General features: G+C 37.9%; 1 protein-coding gene across 8 annotated transcripts in view; it reads right to left on the bottom strand.

Annotated features, from left to right (window-relative positions):
- Positions 1-4807: 4807 nt before the first annotated feature.
- Positions 4808-12863, bottom strand: part of auts2a (activator of transcription and developmental regulator AUTS2 a) — a 411500-nt gene continuing 403444 nt past the window's right edge. For 4 of the 8 annotated variants that reach the window (XM_065258438.2, XM_065258457.2, XM_065258483.2 and 1 more), the window contains 9 exons: positions 12622-12693; positions 11754-11783; positions 10927-10998; positions 10658-10796; positions 10057-10137; positions 9741-9824; positions 7941-8000; positions 7548-7809; positions 4808-7399 (listed from right to left, as the gene is read on the bottom strand). In XM_065258438.2, the coding sequence (XP_065114510.1) occupies positions 6178-7399; positions 7548-7809; positions 7941-8000; positions 9741-9824; positions 10057-10137; positions 10658-10796; positions 10927-10998; positions 11754-11783; positions 12622-12693 (2022 nt within the window). In that variant the 3' untranslated portion in view covers positions 4808-6177. The remainder of the gene's footprint in view (positions 7400-7547; positions 7810-7940; positions 8001-9740; positions 9825-10056; positions 10138-10657; positions 10797-10926; positions 10999-11753; positions 11784-12621; positions 12694-12863) is intronic. The other 4 variants (XM_065258467.2, XM_073816034.1, XM_065258447.2 and 1 more) reach the window with 3 other exon arrangements.

The raw sequence follows: 12863 nt of genomic DNA, 5'->3' as shown, positions 1-12863 counted from the left end.
TCTTGTGGCGTCAGATGAAGTCGAGCACACCTGTAATCCCCGCGCAGCTTCTTGCCGCACGAGTAAACAATTGCAGACAAAATATTCATTTGAAATATTTCTTGGCTCATTTGTAACACATTCAAACCTTGCATGCGAGAGCGGAGACAACTGTTAACAACTGATCCGGGTAACTTGGAGTGAATCTGTTTAAACTGTTTATATGTTTGATGTCACTCTGCTGTTTCTTATTCAAGCTGTTATAAACAAAAGCTTAACTACCGCCAAAATAATAAATCAATATTTCGTGTCAATTTATTTACACATGGTAAGTAGCCGTGTAATAACCGGGACAATGTACATTAAATCGGTTGTTATCGCAAAATAAACCCTGACAGGGTGCAGAGAGCAGAAGACTGTCGAATTCGGCGCGAATCCGCCCCGTTGTCCACTGCTGTCTGGGTCACGAGGCGAATTTGTTGTGAGGTGATTTAAGTCCACCAGACTAAATACCCATGAAATATTTTAAAGCTTGGCATAAATAGAATGACATGATGTTTAAGTTATAAAACTAACCAAACACTAATACCTGTGTTGTTGATGTTTATTTGTTTTAGCTTATTTGAGCCCTCGTTTTGTCATGTCTTGATGCCCCCTTGGAATTCTGTTGAGGGCCCCTGGTTGAGAAACATTGTCTTTGAGGGTCGATACAATGTTTGGCTTTTCCTCTCCCGTGGTGATATTGGGGTCATCTCCATTATACCGCCATGCTGTATATCTGGAATACGTGTGAGGTGAGATTTCCCAGCAGACGGCAGGGGTCAGATCTGCTGAATTAGCTTTGTATACTCATTTCTCACCTTTCGCTTTATGTCTCTATCCTTTCTCTATTTTCCCTCTGGAGATATTTCACACTGGAGGCCAAATCCAGTTAGGCAATTAGTGAGTCTCTCGCTCTCTCTGTATATGTTTCTCCTGTCTAAAAGAGATTGAGTTTTCCCCTGGGCTCACACATCATGCCCTCTATAAATGGGTCTCCAGGGTATGTGTGATGGGCGATAACAATGCTCTTATCGGGTTTGGGGTCTGCAGAGCGTTTGAATGCGGGATAATGATCCTGCTGAGCGACAAGCGAGGGGTCAGATAGTCGACCCTTCAAGAGCCAGACACTGATAATTGGTGGAAAGTCAGTCGTTGCGGTCTAGGTCGGCGAGAATGAGCAGATGAAGGGCTTTGGGTATTTACGTCACCCTTTCATCAGTGTCTCTTTCGATATGCTTTAAATATTCATGTTTTTAATAAGTGATGGGTCAATTATATTTCTGTACACACAAAAAGGCTGAAATGCTGGGACATCAAGGCAACGAGATCATTTGATGTTTAACTACATTTACGTGAGTGGAACTGCGTTGTGGGCCAATGAGATTTCATTGTGGGTAACCTAGGTGAAGATATAATATGAGAGACCTACAAGTCATTTTAATACTGGTCAGGACTTAAACTCCAACTGATGTTATCATGCACTGTTTTTGTGTTAAAATTAGATCAGAGTTTGACTCTTTTAAGCTTAACATTCATAAATATTAATGTAATTTAACTGCAGGGGAGGTCACGCTCCTTTGATGACAAATAGCACAGGGTTTGAATCTGCATGAATGCTATTTATGAAGCTGTTGAATCTTATTTGGAGCAGTACCAGCCGTTTTGTCTTATCAGTGCTTTGTGTACCACAGAAGAATTTTTGGCGTATTTTAGTCTGTTCACAGGAACCAAGGACACCGTGAAACAGCAGTAGTGAATTGCATTCAAAGGCACATTCTTTAATATTTAATTCCAGCAGTTTTTTTGTTTTTAATAGATATGGACATGCAGAATGTAGTTATTTGTTAAAGATTGTACATTTACTGAAATATTGAACAATTATGTAAGTCAAGGATTTTGAGCTACTACACACGTTTGTTAAATGCATGTAATAATTATTGTCTTCAGGCTTGAAATACCCCGTATTTGTATCTAATCCTTTCAATGGTTATATTTGTGCACTCATGCATCTTGACATGAAAGGAATGCAGAAAGCACAGAATGCAGTAGATTTAGGGTGCAGAAGAGAATTCAGTTGATTGATAGTTTTTCATGTGACACTTGGTGCATGAAATGAAATTTAAATTTAATTATATCTCATGGATTAAAAGCTATAAATGGACTGAATTAAATGGTAGAGTATGAAATGATGTAGTGAAAAAAACAGACAGACACAAAATAATGCTTTGTCTGTAATTTGATCGCTGTATTTTATTTAATCATGAGTTTTACAGAATCTCATGCTATTTTTGCCAGCAAACATCTCTTTCTGATTCTGTCTGGTAATTTTTTTGTGTTTAAATGACAATCCTCTTTGGCTTTCTAGGGTATTTTGCCTGTTTGACAACATTCATTGTTTGCATGCCTGTGGGTGCCGTCATAAACCAGAAGGACCAGCACATTAACCTTCTCAAATGACAGCATTGATGTGAACCGCACCCTTCAGTGCACCTGTTCCTGGTTCACCTTCAAGTTGAAGTGTTCAGATTTAGTGAAGGAGCTTTGCTGCCATCTAGTGGGGTGAGTACCTAAACGGCTGCTGCACTTTTGATGCTTGGAGAATCAGCATCTCTCATGAACAGTTTACAGTGTTTCTGCACATGCAAGAATTTGATGGAATAGACAGTACTTGGCTTTTACACATTTCTCATAGTCTTTTTAAAAACTTCTCCTTAATGGGAGGAAATTTAGCCGTTTTACATGTTTTTTTTAAGATTTTACACTAATATATATATATATATATATATATATATATATATATATAAACATATATTTTATTGGGCCCTGTAGTGTAACTTCATTACTGGACTCACCTCCATTGTGGCACAGCTCCATCAGGCTCTGTGGGCTGTATGTTACCATTCATCTTACTGACACCTAAAGAATTACACTTTTTTCCAGTTTTACATAAAAACATAGTTCCATATTAGATGTTGATATTATGTACTTAATATCAACATCTGATTATAATGATAATTATCTAATGATAATTTGTGTTTTTTTTCTTCTTAGATTGACAAATATACATTTCCTAAGGTAAACATCTTACCTGTAGGTAAAATCACTGTTCAGGCATGTACTGTCCTCTGAATGGTGATGCAAAACTATAAAATGCACATTTTCTGGATTTTTACAAGAAAATAAGCAGTATGCCCTAGTAAGGTGTTAGAGCCACTTAGTCACTATTCTCTTAAAAATAATAATTTTTCATACCTTTCTGTCAAGGATTTTAAAATAATTTATTTCTTACCTTTTTATAGCCTTGTGAAACAGAAAGGTTCTGACAAAGAACCTTTTCGAAAGCTTTATTTTAAACAGTGTATGATGTCAAACTGTAAAAGTGACTGACCAGATCAAATAGTCCTATACATAAATCTGTTATTCTGGTTCTCAGAATGTTACGCTTAAGACAAATTTACAGTGCTATGGAAAAGTTTATTTGTTGTTTTTTCCACCACATTTTAGAACAATAACTCACAAACGTAGCATGGTAAATGTACTGTAGTCCCCTAGAATTTGCAGAAATGTGTTCTTGGCATTTTATCAGTTTTTTGAGGTCTCACCCTGATGGTTTTTAACCTTTCTGAAATCCCCATCTCCCAGGTAAAAAAATATGAATGATGTTGAATGTACTAAAAATATATTCAAATACCATTTTTGATACATTGTGTATAAATTGTGTCTCAAAATAGTGTAGTTGAGTCTACTTAGATGTTCTTAAGTTTAAATTAACTCATTCCCCACCAGCATTTGTTTTGTAATTTTCTTAAAATGCCTTCCAAGAAATTTTCTTATAAAAATATAAAGGCATATACAAATATATCAAAGAACAGATCCTCTGCTTTCAAACAAAAAATAAACAAATAAACAAAATGGGGAAAAAAGTTTCATCCTATCTATATTTTTTTTCTCTGCGTATAAACTCTTAAATATGCAGATTTTTCTTAAATGTTAAAATTTTTCTTAATAATTTTTTTGCAAAAAGCTGAAATAATTGCATTTTTATGAATGAATTTTGTTAGAGATCAGATTTAGAACGATTATCAAAACATACATTGTTTAAAATTTGTAAATTATTTTTGGCTTCAGTTTTTTTATAAATGTGGTGAATGGGCCATCTAGAGTATAATCGTGTTATTAAAGATTAACATATAAATTAATCAGGAACACGTTTTTTGCATGCTATTTTTTTCTCTTACATGACAAGATAACTCGTCAATGGCGGGAAAATAGTTAAATAGTACTAAAGACTAATTTTTTTAATATATTATAAGTACAAAATTTGCGCATAAAAATATTACATTTACTAAGTGTATCTAAAGTGCATTTTAGCACACTTTTACCTGGGCTATTCTGGGCTCTCATGGTGTATTTATCTTCATTTTTTTGTCCAAGTCATTAAATTTAACAAGAATATTGAGATTTTTATTTAGTAATGAAAGTAATGTTGGCATAGTTGTATTTTTTTTCTACATAATTATTATAAAAAATCAGAAATAGGCCTTCAGATTAAAAGTGTTTTAAATCATGAAAAAAAATTTTAATCCCCAGAAGTGCCTGTAATTTATGTGCTTTTTTTAAGCCTTTGTCCATCAGGATGAAAATTCTTATTTCACTTCAGAAAACTTTTTCTCAACAACCTCAAAGTCTGTCATTTATGTCTGAAGTATAATGTTACACTATTAAACCGCAACAGCTTATTCATTTGTAGCAGAATCTGCCAAAAAAAGCACAAACTTTGACAATGTTAGGTCACATTTTTTAATAACATGGCACAATTTACATAACACAAGTTTAACTGAGGAGCATGCTGAGTCGCCTCACCCTTTTTTTACATGATCTAGAAAGGACTTCATATTTTTACGTACATGATAAACAGCAAAAAAGTTTCTTACAATCTCTTTGCAATACGTATTGACTACCCACTACTGCTTCAGTGGACATTTTAATGTTCGATTTTAAGAAAACCAAAGAGAAAATTAAAGAAAATAAAAACACGGCACAACATCTGAATTTCACAGAGTTTAAAAGCGCACAACTAACCCTCCCATGGACTACTAAAATAGATCTCTGCTCATTAAAAACAAACTGTCCATAGCTTACGACTTGCTTTTGTCATTTCATAGATACATAACACTTTAATACACAATTAGACCAATAGGATAGTGTCCCGTTTACACTTGTCTTGTGACATCATGGGTCATGATAGGATGTTGTCATGTTTGCAATCTGTCAAATTGCAGAACGATATTAAAATTTTTAGGCAAGCACTCTCTATGCTAAGCATTGTTCAATAAACATTGGTGTATTTGTCAGGATTGTCAACACAGATTCTTATAGCTTGAAAAACAAATGCATGTTTCTGGATTAAGATTTAAGGAATGCAACCTGTTAAAAGTAATAATCGCCATTGAAAAGCCTCATCTCAGTCATGTGTAAGCGTGTCCCGTTGCTTCAGTGAGTCAGGAGAATGAGAGGGTTTAGTAAAGAATGGTTGTCCTCCAGGACAGAGAAAGACAGAAGAGGAGTGATATATATATATATATATATAGAGAGAGAGCCCACGCATAAGTTGCATAGTTGAAAGAAGGGATGTGTGGTCTCTTGGACAATATGATCCTTCAAAAACATTAATATGCAGCATTTAACTCAAAACAAATCTGTGAGAATGTTCACTCTCCCTTTGATCACTGCCCACTATGTACAGCAAGTCAAAGTAAAGCTTTCATAACAACCATTTGCATATTTGTACCATGATTTTTTCCTTAAGGAGAGAAACACACAGACTATGCACATATCTACAAGTTTTGCAATGTATTGAGGTACCTGTACATTCCAAAATCATCTTTGTTGGGGTTGGAGATCTATATTTTGTCCCCTTGCTCGGCGTACTGTACATGTTTAAGAATACACACCAAGCAGGAGCAAACCAGATAAAAGATCATGAAAAATCTTCATTTGTGGTTTGTACAAAACAAAAAACGACACAAATAAACATCAGTAATGCACAATTTATACACAGAGATATGATACAGCCTCAGTCCAGTATCAAGTGCTTTGAGTTCCATTGTCCATCAGACACAAACAAGGGGCACACGCTTAAGTTTCTGTCCCGTCTCATCGTGCCTCGATATCTTTATGTGTGTGTGAAGGGGGTCTGTCTCTAATGTCAGTGCTGAGTGGGGTAGTCCGTCTGGGAGAAGCGGAACGCGCTCCGAGAGTTGGGATAAGCGGGGGCGGAGCGCTAAGTGATGCAGTGGGAGGGGTTTTATTTAGGAGTCCGTTCTGCGCAGCAGCCATCGCCGAGGAGGGGCTGACGCGAGGGTAATGCATGCTGGGTAGTCCGGGGGCCATGAGACCGGGGTGGGGGAGGTGTCCGTCCAGTGCGGGGTGATGCATCGGATGTAGACGGCCTTGTTCGTAATCCTCTCGAAGCAAATGAAGGCGCTCCCTTTCTTCCAGGTGCGCTCTCTCTTGTTCTCGTCTCTGTTCTAAGGCAAGTCCGTGAGGATGGTCACGGTTAAAGTCGTGCGGCTCGCGATCCCGGTACGAGCGCTCTGCTTCGTAAAGGCGTGGCGCCGCCAATCGGTGCAGAGGGTCGTTCCTCAGTAACAGATCCCGAGCTAACGGATCTCTCCGGTGAATGTCAAGTCCACGGTAAGGGTCCCTCATTGGATCCCAGTGAAAAGCAGGGTAGGGGAACCTCTCTGCACCTGGGATGGGGCTGATACCCATGAAAGGGGCCACCATACGAGTTCTCTCCAAGCTGCTGATACTGTTAATAGGATGATGCATGCCTGCCATGCTCATGGGCATCGGCATGGAAGAGGGTGGGTGGAGTGCGGTGGCAGGAGGTGCTTGAGGTGTAGATCTCTGGATTTGCTCCGGTGATCTCTCCGTAGGACCGTCCGGCTCCTCCTTCCTCTCCTCCTTTACTTTAACCTCACTGCTTTTTTTCTCATATGTGATCTCGTTCTTCTTCTCCAGAGCATCTCGATTCAACCCACCATTTACTCTTTCAAGGCCAGCCGGCCTCATGTAAGGTGACGGTGTCACCCGATTGGCCGATTTTTCCTCTGAAACCCGTCCGTCAAGGATGATGGGTGTGTCCTTGTCACTGTGATGATTCTCCTTCGTTTTGTGCTCATCGGTGTTGGAGTCTTTCCAGTCCGAGTGCTCGCGTTCTCGCTCGCGCTCTTTGGGCTTTTCCTTGTCTCGGGGCTCGCTGGATGGGATTTGGTTCCGGGTGGGTTCAGCAGGCCGAGTATGTCCCAACAAAGTGAGGGGGTTTACAGGTATCGGTGAAGGGTGATTCTGGTGTCTCTTTTCCGTGGATTCCCTAAAGATAGAAGTAAAACTCAATTACATTTATGGAAAATATTATTTAATGGCATATTCCGCATTATCAGCTTGATTTATTTGAACTGGTTTATAGATTTATTGTTTTTTATATGACGTGCTAATTTCATTCACACAGATCTACGCACCGCTCTTTATCGTCTTTGTTGACTGAGGAATCCCTTTTATCCAAATCTCGTTCTCTCTCCCTGTCTCTCTCTCGTTCTCTGTCTCTCTCCCTCTCGTGAGAGCTGACTGATGTGCTGCGTTCGGAGTCTCCAGGTTTAAGCCATGGAGGCGGGGTGGGGAAGGAGGGTGGGGTGCGGTGCAGTCTGTTCCATGGCTCATGGGGTCCGCTGAAGTGCTGCTGTGCGTTGGGTGCGTCTTTGTGGCCGAACATTGAGTTGGGTGCTAAATAAAAAAAATCAAAATCATGTTAGTAGACATATTGATTCCTTCAGATATCACTGGAGGTGCCACTGTTGTTGTATTGATTTAAATCAAACCATTAAAGTGCCCCTCAGATGGATTTTCTAAATTACCTTTATTACAGTGTGTTGTGTAGTTGTCCATCAATGTAAACGGTCTGCAAAGTCGTTCTTCTGAAAGTGCACGATAAATAAAGTTATTGTCTTCCAAGGAGTCGACTCTGAATCGCTTCAGTGATTCGAATCTTTTTTCTGTAACGGATCTACCTAACTAAGTAACACAATTGCATGTTGCCTGCCTATATGGCTTGTTCCCCGCGAACAATGTCTACACTGGTACACCCTCAAACACTTCATCTATTTGTTGTGGTTCATGTCACATTGAGAAGAGGCTGTGTTCTGCGCTGTGAAAGCAAATTGTGTTATTTCCACTTTCAAAGGATGATTACATTTGTATCATGTGAGTACCAAAAAACTTGCGCAGGTGAATCAGTGCTACAGTCGCTCCCTCTCTTTCTCTCTCTCTCTCTCTCTGTGTGCACGTGCATGAGAGAAAGCGCACCTTCACCTGTTTCTGAATTTGCATTGTTGCATTAAGCTGTCATCTCTGCATATTTTTTAAATGTTAAAGATGTAACGCACTCGTGTTTAAACTAAAATGAATTGTCTGTCGTTCTTATGATAAAGCATGTCGCAAGATGTTGGTTTACAAACTGCAATGTTTTATCAGTCAGTCACTTTTGTGTATGTACGCACGCCTGTACCATTATAATGGCAATGGTCATTTCGTTTCCAACATGCACTGTATGTGGAAAGACCAACAATCACAAAAAACTGGGCCAGCTGGCCAACCAGAGCAGAGTAGGCTCACGGAAAGGAGGGGTTTGACTAAAACTTTAAACTGCTTCGAAATAACCGTTTCAGCATCCAGGGAAATTAAGTAATATGTATAAGTATATTTTGAGAAACATATAGGGCTGTCAAAAGATTAATTGTGATTAATTTGCATAATTTATGTGTGTGCACTGTGTGTAATTATTTTATATATTTAAAAACACATACATTAATGTTTGTATTTAAGAAACATACAATATTTCAAAATATATATAAATATACATGTAAATATTATAAATATTAGGGCTGTGACAATTAATCGTGTAAATGCGCGTTTTCTCAATGAATGAATTTTAATTTATTACGGTGAAATGCCGCCACATCCAAAAGCCAGAGGGCGCTCTCATGCCAGAAACTTCATTTGTGCCACAGAAGAAGTATCATCTATCAAATATCTAGAGGCATATTTATATCGCTGTTCTTCAAATTGTTTCAGGTATTTTCATGTTAATAAAGAATATTTTGAATGATAGTGTTTGACGAATGTTGCTTTTTTAAATGCACATTATGTACGACTCAAACTCATAGTGATTTTAGATTGATAAGGACTTCTTACTGATCACAGAGCTGTAGTACACGCACAAGCTGTGCATGAAACACAGAATCGGAGCCTTGCAATTCAGAATCGATTTCAGACAGGTCTTTTTAATGGGAAACGCGACGCATCGATGCACAGCCCTAATAAATTTAAGAAAGTTATGTTATTTAGGTATATTTTTATTTATATTCATACATGTATGTATGTGTGTATTTATATATACATAATATATACACACAGTACACACACACACACACACATATATTATGCAAACACAAAAGTTTATTTTGTATGTGATTAATCGCAATTGTTATTTTTCTAGGGCTAATGTTTTTTGTATGCATTTTAACCTGTTGTATGACTCCCAAGACAATATTAGGCGACTTTAAAATACCATCTGAGGGGCACTTTAAATAAAGCATGAACTGAATAAGAGAAGTTTAATAAATAACAATGTGAATTTTTGAATATTTGAGACTTACTGAGTGCTGGGTTTCCCAGCCCACCGAAAGCTGCAGTGCTTAATGAGGCCAGACCTGCAAATGAAGGTGGTCTGCTGAAGGGCTCTGTCAATCAAAACACCAACAGGAACCAAAAATCAGTGAATGAATTCTTGAATTATAATATAGTGCTTAAGTTATAGAATGTAATTATATACATCTTATAATAACTAACAAACATATTAAATATAGATTGTATATCCAGATTTTAATATCATCCAATAATAATTCTAAATCAAAAAGTTGTCTGCTCAGTGACATCTAGTGGAGAAAAGTGAAAGTGCATGTGTTTTCTTACCTAAGTGGGGTGCTGGGGTGAGAAAGTTGCTAGGATGATGTGGAGGGTGTCCGAATGGTGCAGCTGAGGGATGTGTGGGTCCTAAATTGAAAGAAAGTCAAATGAACATTGCTCGCTAAATGTTATAGCATCTAGAAGCTAATATATAGAAAAATCAGGAAGTATCAGGGAATATTAAAATTGTGATTTCCAAGTCTTTTCTAATGAATATAATTGTGGTTGAGGTTAATTTCTTTTTATTCTTTACGCCATTCCATCATCTATGGCTATGTTCATGGCGAGAACTAGTTAATTCATACACAAGTTTATTCAGACAAGTTGGGGAGGAACAATTTGGTATCTCCAATATGCCTAACTTGCATGTTTTTGGCCTGTGGGAGGAAACCGGAGTACCCGGAGTAAACCCATGCTGACACAGGGAGAGGTTGAGGTTAATTTAGCTATGAAACGATTTAAAACATTATACTATAATTAACACCAACTACAAAAATCAGAGAGATATTTTGGGCAGACAATATGATTATTTTAAAATTCTTTTACAGTATGTTACACTAATGAATAAGTGAAAACAACACTGCTGAGATTAGGGTCATTCACTCACCTGCTGCAGAAAAAAGTGTTGCAGGTCGGGCGAGGTCGTGTGGATGTATCGCTCCAAAGAGGGTGGGACCAGGTGGTCGACTCAGAAACTCTGGTTTGAGGCCGAAGTCCAGCTTGTGTGGGTCAATGTGCATCTGCTGCTAAAGAAGATAAAGCAAATGTGATACCCGTCTCAAATGATCTCATAAAACAACAGACAGGAAATGTTTCTATACAGTGCTGATCTGGACTGACAGGTGCAGTGTCATCAGTCATGCGTGCAAATCTCACCTTTACTTTCTGTTGGTGGTGGTAAATTTGCCAGGCTATATGAACATGCATAGCACACCACTTCCCTGGTTTCTGAGGACACACAAAAACAAGATTTGAATGTTTAGACATAATTCACATATTTGTGTTTATGTTATGCATTTTAAATAACAACATTTTACATTTATGCAATATTTAAAGGTGCAATCTAGCGGTAAGACTGTGAATTGCAACCAACAACGGCACAGTCCAAAGGTCACCTGTCCTTTTTCGAAACGCATAGTAAAGGTAGCCGCCACAGGACAAAAAATCATCATTTGAGACAACGTAGTGAAAAAATGCGTTCTATAGAACAGTTTGTCTGTTTAGGGCTACTGTAGAAACATGATGGCGACTTCCATGTAAGGAGTCCCGTGGTGCATGTAGATAAAAAACAACTTATTCTAAGGTAATAAAAACATAACAGTTTATTATATAAGGTCGTTACACACCACTGATAATATAGTATTGCATTTCTGTCAAGAGATCCTCTTAAATTTTACACAGTACACCTTTAAACTTAACTTTCGATGTTCATTTGGGTTTCTTTGCTTTATTTTATGCATGGCTTCAAATTAATTATGCAAAATGTCATTACGAAGTGCTTTCCATGATAAGAGAGTCGTATATTGTCTGCTATAGGCTGTGAGATGAGAGCGTGGAGTCCCAGCGCACAGCTAATTAAAGAGACTGTGAAGCGTAAAGCAGGTGCTCGGTGTAAGGTGGGATTAAACTATAATGAGCTTTTACTCTATTTCCTGCAGCGTCCTGTGGGGAAACAAACTGAATAACTGATAAAGCAGTCTTACCCTGAGAACCGGCCGGAACGGATCCGTCAGCTAGAGAGAAAGGGAGAGAGAAAGATTAGGGACACGAAGCTGTCACTCAGGACTTTTAATTAGCATGCGAGCATCACTTCATCACTGACTGAATTAAAATGTTACAATTTCCCTTTCTAATGAAGCAGCATCTCATGAAACAATTTGGCCAGAATGCTGAGTATTATTCCCTACTTATCATACCAATGTGAACAAGCACCATATAAAGTGACAAGTATGTGAGTACGCATTGTGACCAATAGATAAAAATCCAGCAGTTCTAACCTGATGTTTATAACGTTCTGCAGTCAGTAATATAAAAAGCAGCAACCAATTACATTAATTAGAGATGCAAATTACAAATAAGAGAGTATTTAAAATTTTATCCGTGCATATGTGTTTGGGGTGGCGTGCACTCTTAGAACAGATGTGTTAAAAACAACACAATCAGTGTTACACTAAATGCGTAGTCCCAGAATACACACATCTCTGTTATTATTGGAACGACACATTTTGTGTTACTTTCACTAGGGCTGTCAAAAGATTAATCGCGATTAATCGCATATATAATAAAAGTTTGTTTTTGCATAATATATGTGTGTGCACTGTGGTAATTATATAAATACACACATGCATGTATCTATTTAAGAAACATTTTTATTTATTTATTTATTAAGAAACAAACTTTTATTTTATATGAGATTAATTGTGATTAATCTTTTGACAGCCCTACTTTTAACACAACTTGTGTTTTATTTCAAAACAAAATCAACACAAATGACAAAATGTGTTAAAAGCAAAATACAAAAAAATGTAAAAAATTAACACATCCTTTCTTAAGAGTGTGGCTTATACGTACCCGTGGGTCTTTCTGAAGAAGTGTGTGCGGGACAGCTCCAGGTCTGGCCGCTACGTCTAGAGGGTTGGAGGTCTGTAAGGCACACAAAAAAGGCATTTTAGAATTTTCAGCCAATCACAACCCCAAACATTATGGACAGCTGACTAAAGCCACTTTCCACAGCCATGCCAAAACGTTCTCGTTGAGTAACCGTTCCATTCCGAGCCGATCCGAACGAGCATCAGTTATTGCAATTGTAAATA

Source organism: Paramisgurnus dabryanus, chromosome 10, assembly GCF_030506205.2.
Source record: "Paramisgurnus dabryanus chromosome 10, PD_genome_1.1, whole genome shotgun sequence".
Lineage (NCBI taxonomy): Eukaryota > Metazoa > Chordata > Actinopteri > Cypriniformes > Cobitidae > Paramisgurnus > Paramisgurnus dabryanus.
The sequence above is the reverse complement of the archived record's forward strand: the minus strand, read 5'-3'. Positions and strand labels throughout refer to the sequence as shown.